This window comes from Eleutherodactylus coqui, chromosome 4 (assembly GCF_035609145.1).
Source record: "Eleutherodactylus coqui strain aEleCoq1 chromosome 4, aEleCoq1.hap1, whole genome shotgun sequence".
Taxonomy (NCBI): domain Eukaryota; kingdom Metazoa; phylum Chordata; class Amphibia; order Anura; family Eleutherodactylidae; genus Eleutherodactylus; species Eleutherodactylus coqui.
In genome coordinates, this window is record NC_089840.1 from 228,647,972 (window position 1) to 228,673,507 (window position 25,536).

The 25,536-nt window shown below is 43.8% G+C and overlaps 1 protein-coding gene across 1 annotated transcript in view; it reads left to right on the forward strand.

Moving 5' to 3' along the window:
* ZNF365 (zinc finger protein 365) overlaps positions 1-25,324 on the forward strand; it is a 34,985-nt gene extending 9,661 nt beyond the window's left edge. The window contains exons 3-5 of the mRNA XM_066598810.1: positions 19,222-19,402; positions 22,071-22,108; positions 25,072-25,324. Of these exons, the coding sequence (XP_066454907.1) occupies positions 19,222-19,402; positions 22,071-22,108; positions 25,072-25,324 (472 nt within the window). The remainder of the gene's footprint in view (positions 1-19,221; positions 19,403-22,070; positions 22,109-25,071) is intronic.
* The last annotated feature ends 212 nt before the right edge of the window (positions 25,325-25,536 follow it).

Genomic DNA, 25,536 nt, shown 5'->3' on the forward strand with positions numbered 1-25,536 from the left:
TTGAGCGATCACCTTGCGCTTCGAGCGGAGTATGCAGAAGACAATCGGGACCGCCTGTCTTCTGCAACCAGCTGTTCCCTGCTCAGAGCGATCAGCTGGTATACAGCTGAGCACTCCAAGCAGGTTATGCAGAAGACAAGCAGGGTCGCTTGTCTTCTACATCCAGCTGTTCTCTGCTCAGAGCAATCAGCTGGTATACAGCTGAGTGCTCCAAGCAGGGTATGCAGAAGACAAGCTGTTCCGCTTGTCTTCTGCATCCAGCTGTCCTCTGAGCACTCCGAGCAGGGTATGCAGAACACAGCTGGGCCGCTGTGTTCTTCATACCCCAGCTGTTCACAGAATGCTCAGCTGGTTTACAGCTGTGTGCTCCATACGGAGTATGAAGAACACAGCTGGAGCTCTGTGTTCTTCATACCCCAGCTGTGTTCAGGGAGCGGGATACCAACTGAAACAAAAGTATCAGCTGTATCCCGCTGTGAACTTTTGACAAGGCTCATCGTTGTCTTTCAGCATGCTGAAAGACAGCGATCAGCGACTGCTTAACAAGAACTGCACGATGTCAGTACAGTTACACACGATTATCGCTCAAAAGACGGCTTTGAGCGATTTTTTTTTTATTTTTTTTTGCGAGAATCGTTGTGTTTAAATCATTATTTAGACTAAGGGCTCGCTCACACAGACATACGCGGAATTTGGTCATGTAAATATGCTGCATATTTACCTGACCAAAAAATGCAATTGCCTTCATTTTTTGGCTCCTCCTTGCCTGCAGAAGGGTCCATTGATTTGCTGTGCAAAGACTCAGTGGATACCCAGGTTTCCTGCCTATTCACTCCATATTTGCTCTGGCCCATTCACTTTAATGGCGTATTTCGGTGTGTAATGCACACTAAAATAGGGCATGCTGCGTTATTTTTCACACAACCAAACATCAATGGGTTCGAGAAGTGTCTTCGTCAGCATCTAGCACTGTAATGACCACGAGCATGTGCCCCCGTGAGGATCACATGGGCCGGGTCTGACCTTGTGATGTCACTCTAGTCCCAATCCTCATATGCAGCCGACAAGCTGTGACATGATTATTCACTTTGCAACAGAAGGGAAACGGGTTCAAAGATGGGTACCGGCACCAATTCCTTGCAGCATGCAGAAAAGGTAAAATTCTATATGAGAGAGGTTGCGCAGGTGCAAAATACGGATGAGGAGTCACTCACACACCAACCATTTATTGAGGGGAGGTCTGCTTAGTATAAGACTTCTATATAATGCCAGTCACATGGTTGCGTGTAGTGTGCCATGCAGGGTTACACCCTGTTTGTTGCACCCATACTATCAGAGTGGGCACCTTCTATGTGATTGTTTACTTGACCACGTGGAGAGGGCTGGTGCAAAAACTGTCCAAAAGTCGGCCCCAACTAAGCAGATAAAGATAGACAGCTGGTCATTGGCCACATTTTCCCTGCCTCATCCTTATGTCATTTTTGGTGAGGCACCTGACTGGTGACCCTAAGGCCTCATTAACACGGGTGATGTGTTTTTACACCAATCGTATCGCGGGCCAAAAATCACATCAATGAAGAGTAGCTGCAGTTGAGTCCCGAGCTTAATTAGTGTTTTCTCATTAATTCACATGGCTGTATCACGTAAAAAATACGCTGCAGCGCTGAATTCCGTCTATTGGCAGAAATCCTCGTAATGACTTCTAATAGCTTAAACAGACCAAGCTGTGTTCTTTTCCAAGTGCTGGACGCAGGCAAACTCCTTCCCCCTTACTTTTTTCTCAGCTCCCATAGGAGTCTATGGGAGCTTCCAGCGGTTTTTGTCAAAAGATAGGGTAAGACCTATATTTTGACACGTTGTGAAAAATCAGCGACCGAAAATTTTCTTCTAGTTTTCAGAGCAATTTTTTTCTTGGGACTGGAAATTATTCATGTGAATGAATACATTGGAATCCGATGCTTCACATGGTTGCGATTTTCGCCTGAAGTTTTGTCGCGGCTACATAGCCGCATAAAAACGCTCATGTGACTGAGGCCTAAACCATGCCTTTTTTTTACCGGATTCATCTCCCGAAAGTAGGTGTAGGGTCCCAAATTTGATATTTCAGATGATTTGTTCAGAACTCATCCTTATATTTTGAGATTGCACTTATCCCTCTTGTTCTTCTCACTTTGAAGAACAAGAGGGATTTAAGAACCTTTTTAAATACAGGTTGAAACTTTTAGATGATTTGAAAGGCATTCATTACATTTAACATAACAAGGCAGTTAAAGGGATGTCAGAAGCTAATATGACCGGGCTTATGTGCCCTGTGACTCCCAATGAGTACTAGACCAAAGATGTCACGGTGGTCTTGTTAGAGTTCACTGCCATAAGACTGTAACGAGCATGGGCGAGAGGCAAACCTTCCTTTTATAACCTCATGATGCCGGTGTTTAAAACAGTTGGTCTGTTTTAAAAAGTTTTTAAACTTATTGAAAATATTTTGGATTATCTTTGCAAAATGATCAAGGCCCTTACAAGAGTTGATGATCGAAAACGAACATTCCTTCACCCAACCATCGCCCCCTGTGAAGGTGCTGGTGTTCAGCTGATAACCCACTTGTTAGTTGATTGCACAATCGTATCTTTCATATGGTACAAAAATCATCAGTTGTCCGCAGTACCTCTCCCTATATAAACAGAGATGTGCTGCTGACAATAATGGAACTGGATGTGCCTGAATGATGGCACTAATGTTCATTCAGATACAGGGATGCTGATTGCTCCATTTAAAGAAGTCAACTTGCAGAAACATTGATCAGGGGTTCTTACTTGTTGGGTGTATAAATTGTTGCAACTCACTGAATTCGAAAAGTATGTCTAGGCTAATCTAATCATTTTCTTCACATCCTTTCTCCTTCTAAGCATTTAATCCCAGATTAAACCATTCATCTGCTGGAGTCAACAAATGGTCACTTGCTGATTGTTTAAATTAAGTGCGAAAGACTTCACAAATAAAGGCCCATTTACACGAAATGATCGCTCAAAATTCACTCAAACAACAGTTTGAGTGACAGTTTTGAGCGATCATCTTTGCATAATTCTAAGTAGCTACTTAAGAGTCAATGCAGGCAGAGTGGGATACCGCAGGTATAGCTCTGAGAACAAAGTAGCTGTTTTCTATATGCAAACAGCTGCATTGTTCTCTGAGCTTTCAGCTGGTGTTCCACTGAGAACTGCCAGCGGGATACCAGCTTTAAGAATACTATCAGCGCCGCCCACTGGGAAAATCAGCGTGCGGCGCTGATAAGAGTCACAATGAACGAATAGTGCATGAACAGTGCACAATGGCAGCGCGTTTAGACGCAACGATGATCACTCAAAAGACGGCTTTTGAGCGAAATTTGAGCGAGAATCGTGTCTAAATGAGCCTTAATACAGTGCATACTCTGAAGAAAAGGAAACGTCCTCCCTCTGTCTTCCATAAGCATGTGATTGGTTTACAAAAATATGCACAGCAGTGTTACAGATGCGTGCTGTACAAATCTATAGTGTAAGCACACAGAAGTTTTTCTCATGGATTCAGTGTGATTGTTCTCAGTTAGGAGTAACCATGTAATCTTGTAGATATGATAAATTTGAATGGCTAACATAAATACATGATGTTATAGTGAGCTTTCGAACCCCTCAGGGTCCTTACTTAGGCATAATGGAACAAATCTAAAGACGTATTTAATATATACACATGATCACATGGGAGGACATAAAATGGTGTACTTAATTTGCACTAGATAAACACCAGAGAGAGGATAAGAGGGCACAAACATGTTGGGATTAATAACACTTAGATAAATACCAGGGAGGGATGAGCATAACAGTAAATAATTAGTCCAGTGACAAGGAATGTGAAAGTTTGTAGTCTCTAAATTAATGTTAGGGGGTTACCACCAGGTCAACCTGTTACCTCTGCTCTGGGTTTCTCATATCTCATAATCTCCACTGATTTACAAACCCCCCTCATGGATTCAGGCATAGGAAAAATGTAGGGCTTTTAGGTCTCAATGAGAAATCTGTGATAGGGCCAGTTTTAATATAATAGTGTGATCCTATGTAGCAAAGAGGTCTTTAGACTCACTAGGGTGTAAAGAGGCTTTGGGGACACTTAGTTCTGTTCAAATTGTTATTGAGAAGCCTTGCTGTGGCTTTGACTCCCTTAAGGATTCGGTGGAGAGTTGGGGCTTTCGTGGCGACTTGTCTCTTGCGACAGTAGACGTTTTGAAGATATGTATGTAGTTGGCAGGCTTAGCCAGGAGAAGGATAGTAGAAAAGCGTTACTAGAGTAACGCTGGGAGTGCTTATTGTAGAGGCTTCGCCTGTTATTTGGACGCAACTTCACAAGTTGTGAAGCTGGGATGATACAGTTACATCTGGTCAACAAGAGACTAGGTGGTCAACAGAACCACCCCTACAGCTCTACTGCAGTTACCAAGTTGGACTATTGTTCTTTTTGTTATTTTTCTTGTCAACTACACAATTCGTACATGCACTTTCCCATTTCCAGTTTGGGAAAGAGGAGGACAGCAAAAAAAGATTAGAAGCACCACTACTGGCACTTGTAGTGAGTTTCGATGACCGAGGCAAATCAAAGGCTGGGCAAATCTGTCGCCGGCGTGATTAGAGAAGCATGCCTGAACCAGTCTTGCCTGCAAGTTACTATGGCCACCACTATGGCTCTGGCTAATGACTGGGCTATAACATGATTACTGCTGTTTGTGAATTGCCATGCGATTTACCCAATTTCAGCAAAGAACATGGATGCACTGACCTCTTTTGTCCACAAGTTGTTTACGTCCATGGGATCGCTTTTTGCTGGATATTTTTCCTCGATCACATCATTCTTGTTATCCTCTTGAGGGCTTAGTCTGACGGGCGTTCTTAGCCGCGATTTGCGCATGCGCATGCGTCCGGCGATTTTATAAAACCATTGCTTTGCAATGGTATCGGACACATGAGCGCTTTTTATGCGCTCGTCCGATAAATTATAGAACAGAAATCGCAGATCGCACCTATCTGCGATCTGCGATTCCTGTTCTCTTCTCTATATGCGCTCAATGGGGCCAGCGGCAGCAGCGCCGACCCCATTGAGAACATATAGAAGACAAATCATTCTTCTCTGCCACAGCTGTAACAGCTGTGACAGAGAAGAACGATGTTTGCCCATTGAATTCAATGGAGCCGGCAATACAGCCAGCTCCATTGAAAGCAATGGGCTGCCGGCGTGCGCGGGATGAATTGTCGGGAAGGGCTTAAATATATAAGCCCTTCCCTGCAATTCATCCTAAAATGTGTTAAAATAAAAAAAATTTATATACTCACCTTTCCGCTGCAGCCGGAGTCCAGCCGCGACCGCTGTCAGTTCTCCTGAACTGCTTCTCGGCACTATTCAGCCGGCGGGGCTTTAAACTCCCCGCCTGCTGAATGATCTGCCTCTGATTGGTCACAGCCCTGACCAATCAGAGGCAGGTTTCACTCACACACCCATTCATGAATGGGTGAGTGACTGCTGCCTCTCAGCGCTGAGCCAATCAGGGGCAGGTCTGACTCACATCCATTCATGAATTCATGAATGGGTGTGAGTGAGACATGCCTCTGATTGGCTCAGCGCTGAGCCAATCAGGGGGCAGGTCTGACTCACACCCCCTTCACACCCACTGCAGGACGGCCGCGCGGAGCTCCGGCTGCCGGGAGAAGGTGAGTATATATATATTTTTTATTTTTACACATTTTAGGATGAATTGCAGGGAAGGGCATATATATTTAAGCCCTTCCCGACAATTCATCCCGGGCTCGCCCGCAGCGCATTGCTTTAAATGGAGCCGGCTCTATTGCCGTCTCCATTGAATGCAATGCGCTGGACAGCTCCGGCCCGTTTCTAATGAAACGCGGCTAGGAGCAGATTTGTGGGCGACTTGCGCGCACTGGTCACGCGATTTGCGGATGCGCATCCGTCATGCGATCCGCAAATCGCGTGAAAAAACGCCCGTGTGACTAAGGCCTGACACTGTTGCTTGAGAAAACCCCACAAGGTTGGCTGTTTTGAAATCCTGGCCCCCGCTAGTCTAGCACCGATGACCTTGTCTCATTGGAAGCCGCTCAGATTACCCAATTTTCCCATTCTAATGTGGATTCAAACAAAAACTGATCCGCGGAAATCTTGCACACGTGATTTTATGCTGCACTTCAGGGTAACGTATCTAATTTCCATACAGGGAAGCTAAAACCGTTAAAGGGCAGAGGTTGCTAATAAGGTGGCTAATCGTTGTAGAGCGTATAAGCACCAAGCATCCTAGAGAGATCCTGTAGATCCAATACAATCGGAACCCTTTAAAACCAGCATTTCCAGATGTGTATCTTACAAATCATTTGACGTTTTGTCAATTCGTGAGAAGAATACTTAGGTTACTCTGCATATCCAAAACAGAACAACATGCACCCTGAACTGGACTGTTCACGCCACACGTCCGGCTCATGCAACAACACGTAGGAACATTACACGGTTCACACTGAACAAACAGAGGAAAGCCCAGCAGTCTGTAGCAGAGGAGTTGGTATATATGAGCAGCAGACCTGGGGGATTGGCTGGATGGAGAAATCCACACCCAGCCATCTCAATCAACCCCCGCCTGTGGGGCTGTGCTGCTGGAAACCATGTAGTACAACAGATCCCAGCAGCACACCCTAATAGTATCTCCTTCTTAAAAGGGTTTTGTCTAGAGATGAGCGAGCACCAAAATGCTCGGGTGCTCGTTACTCGAGTCGAACTTTCAGTGATGCTCGAGAGTTCGTTTCGAGTAACGAACCCCATTGAAGTCAATGGGTGACTCGAGCATTTTTGTATATCGCCGATGCTCGCTAAGGTTTTCATTTGTGAAAATCTGCAAAACACAAGAAAGTGATGGAAACGACACAGAAACGAATAGGGCAGGCGAGGAGCTACATTTTGGGCTGTATCTCAAGTTCCCAGGTCCCACTATTAAGCCACAATAGCGGCAAGAGTGAGACCCCGTATGCGGGATGAATTGTCGGGAAGGGCTTAAATATATAAGCCCTTCCCTACAATTCATCCAGAAATGTGTAAACATAAAAAATATATATATACTTACCTGGTCCCGGCAGAACGATGTTAGCCCATTGAATTCAATGGAGCCGGCAATACAGCCGACTCCATTGAAAGCAATCGGCTGCCGGCGATCGCGGGATGAATTGTCGGGAAGGGGTTAAATATATAAGCCCTTCCCTGCAATTCATCCAGAAATGTGTAAAAATAAAAAATATATATATATACTTACCTGGTCCCGGCAGACGGAGTTCAGCGCGGCAGGCTGCAGTTCTCCTGAACTGCTCTGAACAGCTGTGAGTAGTATTCAGCAGCCGGGGATTTAAAATCCCCGCCTGCTGAATGAGAGGCCTCTGATTGGTCACAGCCTGACCAATCAGAGGCATCCCTCACTCACACCCATTCATGAATTCATGAATGGGTGAGTGAGGGCTGCCTCTGATTGGCTCAGCGCAGGAACAGCTGAGAGCTGCCAATCAGAGGCAGCCCTTACTCACCCATTCATGAATTCATGAATGGGTGTGAGTGAGGGATGCCTCTGATTGGTCATGCTGTGACCAATCAGAGGCCTCTCATTCAGCAGGCGGGGATTTTAAATCCCCGGCTGCTGAATACTACTCACAGCTGTTCCACAGTTGCAGGACGAACACCTCGATGAAAAAATGGATATGTCACAGTAGGGTTCAGTTAAGTCTCTAAAACATAGCTTTTATTGAAAAACTAAATAAAAAGGAGTTTGTAACACAAAGTCCTAAACTCTAGACACAAATACACAAATAAATAAAAAACTGCACCCCTATGTCAAATGAGGGGAAAGCAGTATATACGTTGCCTAGGAACCGATATTTTCTCCCAACGGAATTAAAGTTTCTATTTTTGTTCTCCGTGGTATATATCCTAGAGCTAGTTGGATAGGCTCGTTTAAGAATGGTGTTCCAGCTTGTATAGACAGCTATAGATATTCAATAGATGGGGGACTTGTATCCGCTTTTTAGAGCATGTGCGTTATTCCTCCCCAATAGAGAAAGATGCATAGACTGTCAAACAATGCCGTAGGTGAGAGAATATTCACGCTACTTTGGCTAGTTTCAGAAAAATCCGATATAAAGCTGATATCAGAATGCTGTAGCTTGCCAACGTTTTTTGCGAGTTGTAGCCACCAAAACAAAAGTTATAATGCAGTACACCAAACTGCCAGCTCAATTATTTTGTAGGTTTAAAAATCAGTGGTTCAACGCGTTTCCGCTACCTGTTACGTAGCCTCATCAGGAACCATAAGAGAGTTTTTACAAACAAATCATTTTTGAACCTACAAAATAATTGAGCTGGCAGTTTGGTGTACTGCATTATAACTTTTGTTTTGGTGGCTACAACTCGCAAAAAACGTTGGCAAGCTACAGCATTCTGATATCAGCTTTATATCGGATTTTTCTGAAACTAGCCAAAGTAGCGTGAATATTCTCTCACCTACGGCATTGTTTGACAGTCTATGCATCTTTCTCTATTGGGGAGGAATAACGCACATGCTCTAAAAAGCGGATACAAGTCCCCCATCTATTGAATATCTATAGCTGTCTATACAAGCTGGAACACCATTCTTAAACAAGCCTATCCAACTAGCTCTAGGATATATACCACGGAGAACAAAAATAGAAACTTTAATTCCGTTGGGAGAAAATATCGGTTCCTAGGCAACGTATATACTGCTTTCCCCTCATTTGACATAGGGGTGCAGTTTTTTATTTATTTGTGTATTTGTGTCTAGAGTTTAGGACTTTGTGTTACAAACTCCTTTTTATTTAGTTTTTCAATAAAAGCTATGTTTTAGAGACTTAACTGAACCCTACTGTGACATATCCATTTTTTCATCGAGGTGTTCGTCCTGCAACTGTGGAACAGCTGTGAGTAGTATTCAGCAGCCGGGGATTTAAAATCCCCGCCTGCTGAATGAGAGGCCTCTGATTGGTCACAGCATGACCAATCAGAGGCATCCCTCACTCACACCCATTCATGAATTCATGAATGGGTGAGTAAGGGCTGCCTCTGATTGGCAGCTCTCAGCTGTTCCTGCGCTGAGCCAATCAGAGGCAGCCCTCACTCACCCATTCATGAATTCATGAATGGGTGTGAGTGAGGGATGCCTCTGATTGGTCAGGCTGTGACCAATCAGAGGCCTCTCATTCAGCAGGCGGGAATTTTAAATCCCCGGCTGCTGAATACTACTCACAGCTGTTCAGAGCAGTTCAGGAGAACTGCAGCCTGCCGCGCTGAACTCCGTCTGCCAGGACCAGGTAAGTATATATATATTTTTTATTTTTACACATTTCTGGATGAATTGCAGGGAAGGGCTTATATATTTAACCCCTTCCCGACAATTCATCCCGCGATCGCCGGCAGCAGATTGCTTTCAATGGAGTCGGCTGTATTGCCGGCTCCATTGAATTCAATGGGCTAACATCGTTCTGCCGGGACCAGGTAAGTATATATATATTTTTTATTTTTACACATTTCTGGATGAATTGCAGGGAAGGGCTTATATATTTAACCCCTTCCCGACAATTCATCCCGCGATCGCCGGCAGCCAATTGCTTTCAATGGAGTCGGCTGTATTGCCGACTCCATTGAATTCAATGGGCTAACATCGTTCTGCCGGGACCAGGTAAGTATATATATATATTTTTTATTTTTACACATTTCTAGATGAATTGCAGGGAAGGGCTTATATATTTAAGCTCTTCCCGACAATTCATCCCGCGTACGCCGGCAGCCCATTGCTTTCAATAGAGCCGGCTGTATTGCCGGCTCAATTGAATTCAATGGTCAGTGCTCGTTTAATCGAGACGAGTACCGCGTGGTGCTCGTCTCGAGTAACGAGCATCTCGAGCACCCTAATACTCGAACGAGCATCAAGCTCGGACGAGTATGCTCGCTCATCTCTAGTTTTGTCATAAAAAATAAATAAATTCTTACCTATTCCTCCTCAGGTAGACTGCTTACCGCATCTTCTCCTCACTGATCTTCTCCAGTCCCCCAGGTCACCTCAAAGCAAGCTGGCCGGATCTGCTTCTTCTTGTTACGATGTGTCCATTCCTCGCATTCTTCTTCCTGCTGGGCAATGTACGCTATGTCACTAGTGGCGTAGGAATCATAGCCTAGCAGGGAGTGCCGAGCTATTGCCGAGACAGCACGCATGCACAGTCTCGGCAATAGCTCGGCAGTCCCTGCTAGGCGATGAACTCTGCCCGGCAAGAAGAAGACTGCCTGTGAATTGACACTTCGTCACCAGAAGAAAAGGATCTGGCCGGCTTGTGGTGAGGTGAGCCGGGGGACTGCAGGAGACAGAAGAAGATGCGGTAAGAAGACTGACGGGGAGGAATAGATAAGGAATAGGATTTTTTTTATTTTTTATGACAGAACCCCTTTAAAGAGGTGCCTCCGGAGACACACGCACCTCACACACAGGGGTCTGAGACAAGGGGAAATGGCTGGCTAGAGAAATCCACACCCAGCCAGCTCAATCAACCCCCACCTGCGGGGCTGTATTGCTGAAAACCCATGCAGAGCAACAGATCCCAGCAGCACATCCTAACACACCTATACTAATTATCCTGTTTCCTTGAAAATAAGACATACCCTGAAAATAAGACATATCATGATTTTCCAGAATTTTTGAGGATGCAAAATGATTTTTCAGGCTTTTTGAGGATGCTTGAAATATAAGCCCTACTTCAAAATTAAGCCCTGCTAACAATTAATTTTAAAAGTCAATTTAAATAGTGTCCAAGCAGCTATACATGTAAAAAAGTTAAACCTTTTTGAACAAAAATTAATATAAGACACTGTCTTATTTTCGGGGAAACACAGTAAATAGTATAGGTGATTTCAATAGAAGCGGTTAATGCGTGGGAGGGGTTAATATGTTGTGTTACATAGTATGCTTTCTTCCAATCTCACTCGGACAGGAGAGCGGGGGAGAAACACTGATGTAGGGCTGACGTGCTGGGAAGAATTTAAAGTATACAAACTCTCCCGGCCAGTGCTGTGATTAGTTGTCTCTGATGTCATCATCAGGACCTAAACACACAAACTATAGGTCGTCAGTAATAGCCTGTTTTATCTGCTGGGGGGGGAGCTGTTATTGCCTGCTGACAGCAGAACTTAAATTTACGTCACTGCTGCACAGAGCCTTGGCATCAGCAACATAAATTTACTGGGTGAAGGCCAAGTGGTTAAAGGGATTGTAAGATCTCAGGACAACCCTTTCCAGTAAAATAACAAATAGTGATATATTAACCCTTTGCAATCCAAGTTTGGATTCAGGGTTTCTTAGGGGGCTTTCTTCTTCTGCCATTATACAATGGCGCCATCTGCTGGCTAGAGCCAGTACTACGGTATGGGACATGCTGGAGAGGCCCCTGACAACAGAGCGGCCAATAATGTACAGTAAGAATACCCTGCCGGACGTCTTCCGACATCGGAGCTGTACAGCCTTCAATAAGAATGTCTTCAGACGTCAGACAGTGGATTGGAAAGGGTTAACCTCTCCCCACTTCCACTGTGTCCCACGACGGTGCAGTTCTGCCCGGTTTACGGAATGTCACAGGTGTGGCAGCCAATAACAGAGCTTATCGATTAAGAGAGGTGTGTATATTACTATTTGTTGCTTTACATGGGGAAGGGGTTGTCCTGAGATCTTACAACTGCAACAACACCTTAAACAAACAGCTGTTTCATGTTCTGGGAAAATTGGATTATTTTAACCCATTAAGGACCCGTGTGGACCAGATACGTATTAGCGATTTTACACATCTGGTGTTCTTGGTCTGTATTTTACTTTTTGTGTGTCATACAGCATGGAGATATTTTTTATTAGCTTCCTCTTTTATTTTATTAGGGGTAACGCGTAAAATAAGCAAAAAAAAAAAGGTTTTTTTTACAATTTATAGTTCTTTTTTTAATTAATTAATTTGGATGTTTTGATATCTAAGTTGTACAGCCTCGGCTTACAGGGCAGCTATAACTTTTTTTTAACCTCTATGTCCCACAGGACGTTATGAAATGCCTCTAGGGGACATTCACACTGTCATTTGTTTTTAATTTTGCAGTTTTTCCACTAACTGGGGCATCCATAGGAGCAGCATCCATATAAGCCCCAATTACAGTGAAAAAGATCCCCTGTAGTGACAGTAGTAGCTGTGAGAGTTGAATCGGGACCTGCTGAGGCCCCGCAGCTCTGCCATGCTAGGGAAAACCCAACGATCTTGTGATCGCTGGGCCCAATAAAGAAAACAACACTGCTGTTTCCACTATTATTTGTATAGTGCTCATTTTTGGGTTTAAAGCCCAGGTCCAAACATCATATATTTATGGTGGTTGGTCCTAAACAGAATAATCTCCTTCATACTATGAGGGTTAAAATTCTAAGTACAGCACCAATCGGCCCCACCCCACTTTCCCCGTTGCCGGCCGTAAGAAGAGACACCACACAGGGATCTGGTATCATTCCTCACACGGGAGAAAAAACTGCGCACTTTATTACAGATTACATGAGATCTTATACCCTCTGCCCTCTCACCACTAGGGGGTGATGGGCTCATAATCATATATGGGCAGTCCGGATTTCCGCCTTAGACAGTGAGGCGCCTCTGGCTTATACAGAAAATCACGTATTTAATTAACTCCAATGCAAAGAATCACCCACTAAATTCTAAGAAAGCGGCTTTAAGCATGCAGTCTTCGTATCTCTTCCTCCCCTCCTCCACTTCGTCCTTCGTCTGGTTCCTTTGGACATTCTTCCTCTGTTTTGCCTTGCAAAGCATCTTGGCATATCTGATGTAAGGCGACGTATTAAGTTTTTTATAGTTAGTACAAATGAGAATAAAGTTAGTATACATAAAAAGAAAGGCATATAACTATATCTATATAAATGTATATATTCCAGTGTTTTCTTTTCTACCTACAAGGATATATATGTATCCCTCTCAATACTACAGTGGTCCCTCGAGTTAAAATATTCTTTTCTTTTAGTACAGACCTTGTAAGTGGTAATAACTTTGGAACGCTTTTACTTATGGAAGTGATTCTGAAACCGTTTTTTTCAAGACATATTGTACTTTATGTTAGTAGTGAATGTTGGTTAACATAGTATGTAAGGCCGAAAAAAAGACATACGTCTATCCAGTTTAGCATATTACCCCCATTGTTGATCCATAGGAAGGCAAAAAAAACAAGGAGGTAGAAGCCAGTTTTCCCCATTTAAGGGAAAAATTCCTTCCTGACTCCAATCTGGCAATCGGAATTATCCCTGGAACAACAACCCTTTTGAAGTTATTAATGACTATAATATATAATATTGTATCACAGACGTCCAGGCCCCTCTTGAACTCTTATCGAATTTGCCATCACCAAATCCCCAGGCAGAGATTTCCAGTCTCACTGCTCTTACTGCAGAAGAACCCTCTTCTATGTCGGTGTAGAGACCTTCTTTCCTCTAGATGTAGAGGATGCCTCCTTGTTACAGTCACAGTCCTGGGTATAAATAGGTGATGGGAGAGATCTCTGTATTGTCCCCTGATACATTTCTACATAGTTATTAGGTCGCCCCTTAGCCGTCTTTTTTTCTAAACTTAATAGCCCCAATTATGATAACCAATCTGGGTATTGTAGTCCACCCATTCCGTTTATTACTTTAGTTGCCCGCCTTTGTACCACCTCAAGCTCTGATATGTCCTTCTTGGGTACCGATTCCTAAAACTGTCCACAATGTTCCATGTGTGATCTGACCAGTGACTTGTAAAGAGGAAGAACAATGTTCTCATCGTGTGCCTCTAGACTTCTTTTGATGCACCCCATGATCCTGTTTGCTATGCACCAATCCAGTGGGTCAGACCCTGTCACTATAGAGCCCTTAAATAGAAGAAACAAGGGTCTGTCTATCACATTATTTAATTCCCTTAGACCTCATGTCCATTAGCTAAATGGAATTGCAGAATCCGCAGCGGATTTTGCCCATAGGGAATCATTGCCATCCGTGGTCCATTAGATTGATTTTTGCACCCGCGGATGGCATTTTAAAAGAATTGTGTTTTTCACGCGCGGGAGAAAAAACGCGGCATGCTCCATTTTGCCGCGGATCGGCAACATTGCTATCACATTGATAGCAATGTGTGCGGATATCTACATGCAAAAAAATACTGTTTAAAGCAAATCCGCGCGGAATCTGCCGCGGAAGTCCGTGGCGGATTCTACGCGGATTGTATTTTTTGATTGGACATGAGGCCTTAAATACATTGTATCACTTTTTTTCAGTTTCATTTCAGTTTCTCTCCTACAAAAATGGAGCAGAGAAATGGAAACCCTGAACTGAGCCCTAACGCAGCCTAAGACGATCATACCACGCAATATGATGATACAGTTATTGAATTATTACTAAATAACCATGTGTGCACCGCATGTTGGTCACATTTTGAAAGTGCCCTTTAATTTATTTTGGGAATCAGAAGGCGTGTCATTATAGTGGCAAATTTTCTGATGAAAGTATCCCAAAACTATTTTTTAAGAGATCAATTCAGTTCTGAGGTGACTTCAGAGGCCCATATATTAGAAACCCTCATAAACCACCCTGTTTTAAAAATAGCATCCCTCAAAACAGCAATTATAAATTATGTTAACTCTTTAGATGTTTCACAGGAACTAAAGCAAAGTGGAGGACAAATTTGAAAAAAAAATTCTTGTAGATTTTCGATTGTAATTATTTTTTTTCTGTAACTCAACAAAAGGTATCAGATAAATGAAAACTCCGTATTTATTACCCTGAATGTGCACTTTTTTATAAATATCCAACATGTGGCCCTAGTGTGCAACATGACTCAAACATGGCCTCAAAAATGAAGGAGCACTTTGTGGATTTTGGGCCCTCCTTTTTGTTGGGCCATTTTGTAGTACAGTGTATTATCTGGTATCAGTGTATTATCAGGCTCATCACTGACAGTGCGCCCTGTTACTGTCAGTGATCACAATAACATGGCTAACCCAGAGGTCATGATTTAACCTCTGGTTGCTATGGCAATAGAGATGAGCGAACGTACTCGGTAAGGCCGATTTCGCAATTGAGCACCGCGATTTTCGAGTACTTCACTACTCGGGTGAAAAGTACTCGGGGGCGCTGTGGGTGAGCGGGGGGTTGCAGAGGGGAGTGGGGGGGAGAGGGAGAGAGAGTGGGCTCCCCCCTGTTCCCCGCTGCTACCCCCCGCTCCGCCGCGCCTCCCCCTGCCCCCCGGCGACCCCGAGTACTTTTCACCCGAGTAGTGAAGTACTCAAAAATTGCGGTGCTCGATTGCGAAATCGGCCTTACCGAGTACGTTCGCTCATCTCTATATGGCAACCATCGCCCCTTTGTGCGTGGATCACAAAAAAGGGTGGAGGAGGAAGTCCTCTCCAAACCCTCTAGATGCTAGCATCTACATTGACAGTGGCATCTAAAGGGTTGACTCACCTGGGGATCGGAGCTAAGCTGCATCCCAGTGGTTGCAGTGGAACCTGAGCCTCCTGGTAATCAGTGTTGTACATGTACGGGGCGATGCGGGAACTGCTGGCCTGCTGCACTGTAATGTGTGAGAAGGAGACCACATTGGTCTCCAATTCACTAGGTTTCTGTCTCTCTGAGTCTTTCTAGCTAGATACAAAAGTAAGCGTTGTCCATAGTGCTTTTGGATCCAACTGAAAAGACTGATCGCGTTGGAAATCTAGTGAAATGGAGATGAAGTTGGGCTCCATCTCACACATTACACCCTATAGTCCACCCACATTTCCGACCCTATTAGAGATGAACAAACGTACTAGTTTAGGGCGATTTCGCACTCGAGCACCACTTTTTTTCGAGTAACTGACTACTCAGGCGAAAAGATTCGGGGGGCCCCGGCGTGAGCGGGGGGGTTGCAGAGGGAAGTGGGGGGGGAGAGAGAGCTCCCCCGTGTTTCCCACTGCTACCCCTCGCTCCACCACGCCGCCCTTTTCGCCAGAGTAGTCAGTTACTTGAAAAAAGTGGTGCTCGAGTGCGAAATCGCCCTAAACGAGTACGTTCGCTCATCTCTAGACCCTATGCATTTTTGTGCATAGAAGACAGAATTTCTAGACCCGGGGTGGGGGCAGAGGCAAAGATGCTTTGTTGAGATTAGCCTATGTAACATGAGATGGTTGTAAACTAAGGAGCCGCAGTATATGGAAAAAGTAATATCTACATAAACAAGTTGAGTACGTTTTTGGATGCATTGCATCACTTGACCCGTACTAATCTTGGGTTCAAGCCTATACTGCAGAACCCAGAGCTGCATTCATAATTCTGCTCTGTTCCTTGCTTATTCAGCATTATTATAAAGCTTACTCCTGTGATGTGCATGGATATTCTTTACACCAGCTGCAGAATACATTGCAGCCACATCATAGTACAGCCGTAGCAAATGTTAACTTGACATTATGATAACTCAACTACGGTGTACTACAATGCTGAAGATGTGCCAGTCAATTTAATGATCGCAACATACACGTAGTTTGACTAAACAGACTAGAATAGGGCATGGTCCGTGTGAAAACTTTCCCACGCGAATAGCCTCACAGGCTATAATGGGTCTGTGTGCTGTCTGTGAAGTACATGGACAGCAAACGGATGGTAAATACGGCTGTTATGGACTGGTTCCCATAGCAATAGGCAGAATTGTGAATACAGCTCTGAGCTATAATACAGGTGGTAACTCGGGATCACTACAAAGTAAGGCTTAGTTCACATGTCTTTTTTACATTGCGCATCTATAGACTTTAATAGACCAAGCATATACCAAAAGAGTGAGTGTTCTTTTGGCATTTGCTCAGCTAGTGTGCATAGGGATTCAGTATTTTCATGATCAATGCATTTTAGAATGCTCAAAACTCACCTTGACTTTAAAATATTGCAGTAAGACCTAGACAAACATAAATTTTAATGTTAACAAATGTAAAGTAATGCATCTAGGCCGCAGGAATTGTATTACTGTATATACATTAAATGGTCAGAGCTGGAAGTGTAATCGGAGGTATCGCTTCCACTGATTTTAATGATAGTGAAGCCTTTTATTACCCTTCTGACTCTGACCACCAATGTGGACACCCTACCTCCTCCTTCGCTAAGCAGGTCGAAAGATCAGCTGGTCTTGGGGATTCCAAGCGATGGACCACTGCCAATCAACTATCCTGAGGATAGTCCAGATAAAACCAACACATGCTCTGGAACCCCTGTGGTGATGTGATTCTATAGGATAGTAACAATGGTGGAAGAAAGGGTGTTTTTACACGGGATGATCCGTTGGGCAACAAATGCCTGGCAGGCCATCCCATTAACAATCATTCCTGTGCTTTTCACAGGAACGAGCATTAGGGACAGAATGGAGGTGCAGCTGTCAATCGAGGCGGAGTGGGGCTAGGACATCGTTCCAGACAGCCCGCCTCCATTTACAGTAACTAGGTAGTCATTCATAATTGATTGACTGTTTACATGGAACAATACTTCTTATTCGTCTGCAGTCAGTGCATGCATTTACACTCTAAATAATAATTGCTGAGATTCTCGCTGGATCGGGCCAATCCAAATGATAATCATTCCGTGTAAAAGCATCTAATTTTGGGAATCTACTTGTGGAATGATACAGATACATATTATATAGATACACACTACACTTTGATCTTTTGTCACAATTTGGCTTTGAATATTACTTTTTGTGATCATGGCTAATTTGGGGTACGCATCTTTTAGTAATAAAGAAATCCAACAATATTAATATGAGAGCATAAACCCTGCTGTTGTGGGGACTTGAACCCAGGATCTCCTATACTCTAGTTAGCAGCTTTCTCCACTGAGCTTGGTCTTGTTTCTGTGCCTCTGATCCTGTCCCTGTTTTGGCTCCACCCTACCTGTTAATTAGACTTCCTATAAAAGCCTGGCCTTTCCTCCAGTACCCTGCATGATTATTGTGTTCTAAGCCTTGATCATGCTCTACTTCTGCCTGCTCCTCTGCTATTGCTACAAGACCTCCTGATACGGACTTTTAGCTTCCCTTGTGACTATACTACCTGCCTCATCCCTCTGTACTGCAAACCGAGACCTCCAATTGCTGACTCCTGGCTTCCCTTCTGACTACACTACCTGCCTCATCCATCTGTACTGCAAGCTGAAACCACCCGTTTCTGACTCCTGGCTCTTTTCTGATGACTCCCCAGACCTGCGGCTATTACACCTGAGGCTCCTACCCAGTGCCTGAAACCGCTACAGTGGCATTATCTAATGAATGTGTTTACAGCCTTTAATGCTGTTCATATATTTGGCCCTCAAGTATATGTAAGTGGTCCATGGACTGCATCATGACATACCTAGACTTTGATCTGGAGATAGTGGTGTGGTGATCCCTGTGATCTGATATGGCCTGAACAGCCTTATTAATTAAATATGTTTGCCTTTACCAGATCATAAGTGCTAAGCAGCCTGAAGTTGGGCAGGTACCAGTGAGGGAGACGGTTTGGAAACCAGGAGATAGTATTTGTGAAGTATGGATATGTGCACTCTAAGCAACTTTTGCTAACTTTTTATATATATTCCTGCTTTTTTTATATTATACATAACTAATTGTTTTGAATTTTTTAGAAGCAGTCTGTAGGTCGTGGTCAATGTGATTTAAAACAGCATGCCATGATTTATGCATTTCTTCTTCATTGAGCTCTAGATTGCCCTGCTGTTGCTAGACAGGGATCAATTGACCTGCTTCCTCCATTATAGGATGGGCTCAATTCAGACACAGACTACGAGATTAGTTATTGCATTGTTCATACTTCCTATTCATATCGACATTTTAGGTATTTTTGGAATGTGCTTGATAAAGACTTTATTGTTTAAACATTGCACTATGGAGGCATGAAGTGAATTTTATTTTGTACCCATAATGCCGCCCGCTGATTTTTGGGTATCATGAGGATAGGTCATCTTTAGTAAATACCAAGAATACCCCTTTAAATGCTACCAGGACTTTTAGAAAAACTCTGTCTCTTTCTGCCTCCAATCTTTTTTTCCCTCTTACTAATATATCTTATTTGTTCTTCAGGGAAGTGGTTTCTATTAATCACTTTCTGGAAGCTGCAGCTGAAAAAGAATTTCGGGGGAAAAGAAGGCTTCAACAATTTATCGAGAACCTGCTTCAGAGAGTGGAACTTGCCGAAAAACAATTGGAATTTTATCAAAACCGGCAGATCAAAAACAATCAACCTGGTCCAGAGGATGCCATGGTAAGACATTTTTGTTTTGGAGTTACTATATTTTATAAAATTGGCTGACGTGCCCATTGATTTATCAATATCAGAAGAATGTCCCTCTTCCCTATACTCCTATGCAACATTCAGCAAATTCACCAACAGGGCGCAGGGGAAATAAAAAGTCGGAAAAGCTTGGACAATGAGTCAGAGGAAGTGATCATTGAAATGTTTGGATGTATATGGATTTCAATGGATACCATATACTGCATTCGTGCCACTGCGGGGAGGCTTTCCAGACAATACCAGCGAACCTCAGACTTTCCCAACAGAGGCATATTAAATACTACAAATATAAATTATTTCAGCCTATCAAAATTGGTGTTTTTCAGAGCATCTTGTGATTATAAAAAAACAAAACTATGTCCTACAAGTTCCAGTTTTGTGGTGTTTCTGCGACGGTGTTCCTTGTTGACCTAGGTGTAATTTCATGGGAACAGTTCTAGGACCTGGGTCACACCCCCCTCCCCTCATATAAATGTTCCCTAATTTTTGTTTTCTCTTCTGCTGATGGTTTTATTTTCTCAAGCATGTACCCACAATCGGACCAGTTCCTCGAAAAAACAAATAAACTACAGTGGTGCCATGGGTTAAGAGTTTAATTCGTTCCGTGATGGAGCTCTTAACCCAAAACACTCGTAAGTCAAATCAATTTTCCCCATTGCAATGAATGGGAAAGCCATTAATCTGTTCCAGATTGCGAAGCTCTCCCATTGATTTCAATAGGGATTCCATTGCCCCATTGAAAGAAATAGGACGCAGGCACCCCTGCAGTGATTTTCGGGGAAGAGCTTTAAATATAAGCCCTTCCCTGAAAATCATCCCTTAAAAAAACGGTATACTCACCTATCTGCTGGGGCTCAGGTGCGTCTAGCCGCTGCTTGTTCTCCCTGCACTGCTCTGAAGCTTTTTAGGGCTGTATCTGATTGGCTGAGTGCTCAGCCAATCACAGGCAGCGCTCAGTCATTCATTGAATGACTGAGCGCTGCCTGTGATTAGTCACAGCACTCAGCCAATCATAGTCAGCGCATTGAATTCAATGAATGACAGAGCGCTGCCAGTGATTGGCTGAGCATTCAGCCAATCAGACACAGCCCTTTCACCAGGCGGGGATTTTAACCCTTTCCAATCCACTGTTTGACGTCTAAAGACATTTTGATTGAAGGCTGTACAGCTCCGATGTCGGAAGATGTCAGCAGGGTAATCTTACTGTATATTACTGGCCGCTCTGTTGTCGCGGGACTTTCCGGCATGTCACATACCGCAGTACTGGCTCTTGCAAGCAGATGGCGTCATTGTATAATGGCAGAAGAGAAAACCCCCTAGGAAATCCTGAATCAAAAATTGGATTGCAAAGGGTTAAATCCCTGCCTGCTGAAAAGCTTCAGAGCAGTGCATGGAGAACAAGCGACGGCTCAACATGCCTGAGCTTCGGCTGTGGCGGACAGGTGAGTATTTATTTTTTACTACAGCTAGGGATGATTTTCAGGGAAGGGCTTATTTTTAAAGCCCTTTCCCGAAAATCACTGCAGGGGTTGCTGGCAGGCCATTGCTTTCAATGAGGCTGCCGGCAGCAGCGGCAGCCCTATTGAGAGCAAGGCTTGTAACCCAAGTTTTTGCTCTTAAATTAGAGCAAAAATTCATGAGCGAGCCTGCTCTCAAGTCAAAAAGCTTGCAAGCTAAAGCACTCTCAACCCAAGGTATCATTGTACATGGATAGAAGAGACACAAGAACCAATGTAGACCTCAGATCGACAGCATTGTATGAAGCTGGCCATGCACATGAACTAGCTGACACCAGTTCCACCATAAACATGCACGCTCGCCCAAGCATACTTGTTAATAGGGAGAGGAAAATCTAGCCACTTGTAGACTCTTATAGCCTTAGATTATCTCCTGTGGTAACAAAGGATCAGGAATACTGATATCCAACAGCCTTCTTCATCCCAACAACTGCAGTACATGGTCGTTGGACTAATTCTTGCTTTTCCGCAAGACAGTCAATAAGTGCACTGGAAGTGGTTTATTCTCTCCCGTACTGGACATAAGTGAATGTTCTTAAAGGGAACCTGGCATTTCTTATAAGCACCTAAACTAAGTTATGGTGCTTATAGGATAGGTCCGGCTGAGTCGGGGGGTGTAATTTTTACATTGTCCGACCTCTCTGTTCCCATACTATCAGCCCGGGATGTCTGCCTCCATTTAGTAGTATGACTCTTTTCATTCAGTCCACGTGCGCACTCCATTATTGTCTATGGTAGTGTGCGCATGGACTGAATGCAATGGGCCATACTGACTGACAGCATGCCAACTTCCTGGGCTGACCGCGCAGGAATGGGGAGCCCAATAAAGTATAAAAATTTCCCCCTGACTCAGTCGAGCATAGCCTATAAGCACCATAACTTAGTTTATGGTGCTTATAAGAGGTGACAGGTTTTTTAAAGGGTATCAAAATAACACTAGGGGAGCACTTTTATTTGAAGGAGGGGGCGCAATCTCTTGCGTGATCTGAGAAACGTAATCATTTATTTTGGCCTAGCCTCTTTGTCTAGTGAACTTTTCAGGCATCATGAAGTCTTGTTATGAAGGTGGATTGTTTCTATTATATTATGGTTTATATATTACCTTTCTTTTCATCCATCAGGTTGTACATTTTCAAGCTAACCGGAAAAGCAAGTGCCAGTATGTATATTTATTCTGTATGTTTTCATGTAATACTGTTAATTAACTGATCAGATCCCGTGTAGTAGTGGATCTAAATCATTGAGGTATTACTTGTATGAGAGCGGAATGGGAAGCCAAGAGTGAGTACGGTTGTACTTAGTATATACTGTAAATACAAAATGTTTTGCTATGGCTTAAATTGTCTATAAAACATTGCTTTTTATATGGATTTTATTCTGCATAAAAATCAATGGACATTGCAGGACTATGAACTCTTTATACATTAAAAAAAGAGAAAAAATGCTATAAGAATCCACGCCCTAGTTCATACGGCATGAATTTTGAAATTCGTGTTGTGGCAAAAAAGAACGCGGCAATGTATCCCCCTATGTGTCATGTGTTTATGTAAAAAGAGCAGAAGGATAGCATGCTGAGATTTATTTCGGTAACCCATGTTATAGTTGAGTGTTAGGCCTTAGTCACACGGGCGTTTTTTCGCGCGATTTCCGCATCGCATGACGGATGCGCATGCGCGAATCGCGTGATCGGCGCCGAAAAAACGCCCGAAAATCTGCTCCTAGCCGCGTTTCATTAGAAACGGGCCGGAGCTATCCAGCGCATTGCATTCAATGGAGCCGGCAATACAGCCGGCTCCACTGAAAGCAATGCGCTGCGGGCGAGCCCGGGATGAATTGTCGGGAAGGGCTTAAATATATAAGCCCTTCCCTGCAATTCATCCGAAAATGTGTTAAAATAAAAAAAAATTGTATACTCACCTTTCCGCTGCAGCCGGAGTTCTGCCGCGGCCGCTGTCAGTTCTCCTGAACTGCTTCTCGGCACTATTCAGCCGGCGGGGCTTTAAAATCCCCGCCTGCTGAATGAGTTGCCTCTGATTGGTCACAGCCTGACCAATCAGAGGCAGGTTTCACTCACACACCCATTCATGAATTCATGAATGGGTGAGTGACTGCTGCCTCTCATTGGCTCAGCGGGACCAATCAGGGGCAGCTCCCGCTGAGCCAATGAGAGGCAGCAGTCACTCACCCATTCATGAATTCATGAGTGGGTGTGTGAGTGAAACCTGCCTCTGATTGGTCAGGCTGTGACCAATCAGAGGCAGATCATTCAGCAGGCGGGGATTTTAAAGCCCCGCCGGCTGAATAGTGCCGAGAAGCAGTTCAGGAGAACTGACAGCGGCCGCGGCAGAACTCCGGCTGCAGCGGAAAGGTGAGTATACAATTTTTTTTTTATTTTAACACATTTTAGGATGAATTGCAGGGAAGGGCTTATATATTTAAGCCCTTCCCGACAATTCATCCAGCGCTCGCTGGCAGCCCATTGCTTTCAATGGAGACGGTTGTATTGCCAGCTCCATTGAATTCAATGGGCAAACATCGTTCTTCTCTGAAGAATGATTTCTCTTCTATATGTTCTCAATGGGGTCGGCGCTGCTGCCGCCGGCCCCATTGAGCGCATATAGAGAAGAGAACAGGAATCGCAGATCGCACATAGGTGCGATCTGCGATTTCTGTTCTATAATTTATCGGACGAGCGCATAAAAAGCGCTCATGTGTCCGATACCATTGCAAAGCAATGGTTTTATAAAATCGCCGGATGCATGCGCATGCGCAAATCGCGGCTAAAAACACCCGTCTGACTAAGGCCTTAGACTGTAGAAAGTTTGGAGCCGAGAATTTTCGGGTACCCTGAAGTTCTTTGCTATCATATGGTTTTCTCTGTTTTTCTAGGATATGAGCTATCCGTAGTATAGTTGTTGGAACAGTTACAATATACGGTACATGTTACAATTGCAGAAATGTGGTAAAATGTTAATGTATGGAACCTGAAAATGCAAAAATAAAGAAGAAAAAAAAAAACCTGTCAGATCCCCTCCGGAAAAATCGGATGTGGATCTGACATTTAAATGACGTATGCACAAGGCCAGACACTACAGAGAACTTGCTGTAATAATAAAATTAAAGGAGTTGTTTAATTATGAAAACAGTTTTTTTTAACAGTTGGCCATGGGATAAAACAAAAAGACGGGTTGGCCCACCTGCCTTCGTCCACCCGGGACACAGATGAGTGGCTCCCGTGGCCCCATTCCTGGCACATGGCATGGATATCTTCCAGAAGTCAGGTACCTGCTGTAGCCACATCCCCGACACCATGATGCTAGGTGTTTAGGACAATGAGACTGCGCCCTCTGATTGACCACAGTGGTTACCTGACTTCCAGAGGAGGTCCAAGCCAAGGAAAGGAGCTGCTGGAGCCAAACAACTGTGTCCTTGGGGCTGAAGGTAGGTGAGCATGCTCTCTTTTGTTTTATGTCATGGCCAGCCGATAAACAATTTTCTGTAATCACACAACCCCTTTAAACATTACCTTTGTTTTTGAAGGTTCAATGACTAAAACAGTACAGAAGTTAATTTAAATTTCTTATGGTTGCACTTAATTCTACACATACTGATTTGGAATGTGTCAGAAGGAAAAATCGTGCCACATTGCATTTCGGTGAGACTGACGGAACTAGCCGAGCTCCACATGTCGGTCACTTGAACTTTGAAAAGAGTTGCAGTAACCACCGCTCCATTCAAACTACCATACTCCGGAACAAGAGCACAGAAACACTAACGTTTCTCCTTAGGGAGAGCACCTAGACAGTGATTGAGGAGACTTAAAAGGCCATTTACGCTCCTCTGGGTAATATGCAAATAAAGGAGATGAAACAATACCTCCACAGCGCTACCTATTGGAAGGCAGCAATCCCTAAAGTCAATGTTAGACTCTTTATACAAGCCTTGTAACAATGACCAGGAATTGAAAGAAAAGTCAGAATCCATACACAGACAGCTGTTTCAGGGGTTTTGCCCTTCATCAGTGTGCAGTAGGATTCTGACTTTGCTAGAGAGCGGCCTATGTCTATGCATGGTCTCTAAAAGTAAAGTAAATGTACTTTCTTCTGTTTTTCATTATTGTAGGAGTCGTGGGAATTTCCACCTTGCTAATCACATTCATGATGTGAAGCCTCAGGCCGCGCAGAAAGGTCGCACTTATATCAATCGCGTAGGCATACAGCCAATGAAATTATTGCATGAGTCAAGTGACTCTCCAAGAGATATATGGAAGCCACAGAAGAAGAGTGACCCGACTGCTTCTGCACGAAAAGTTCACAGCAAGACCAAAATGGGGAAAAAGACAGGCATGTGTAATAACGTTTATAAACAATACTAAATGAAAAAAGTTTACATTTTGTAACAAGAGGGGAAAAAGTATTTTATGTTGGGGGCTGGGGTTGGGGGGGGGGCACTTTTTGCTCTGTGTAATTGTATATGAGAAATAGCAGCAAATCCATGCTCACTCGTTGCCGGTACCTACTGGATCTGGCTCTACATATTGTTACTGTATGTTCATACTATATTATTCCTTATGTTGATGATTTGCAC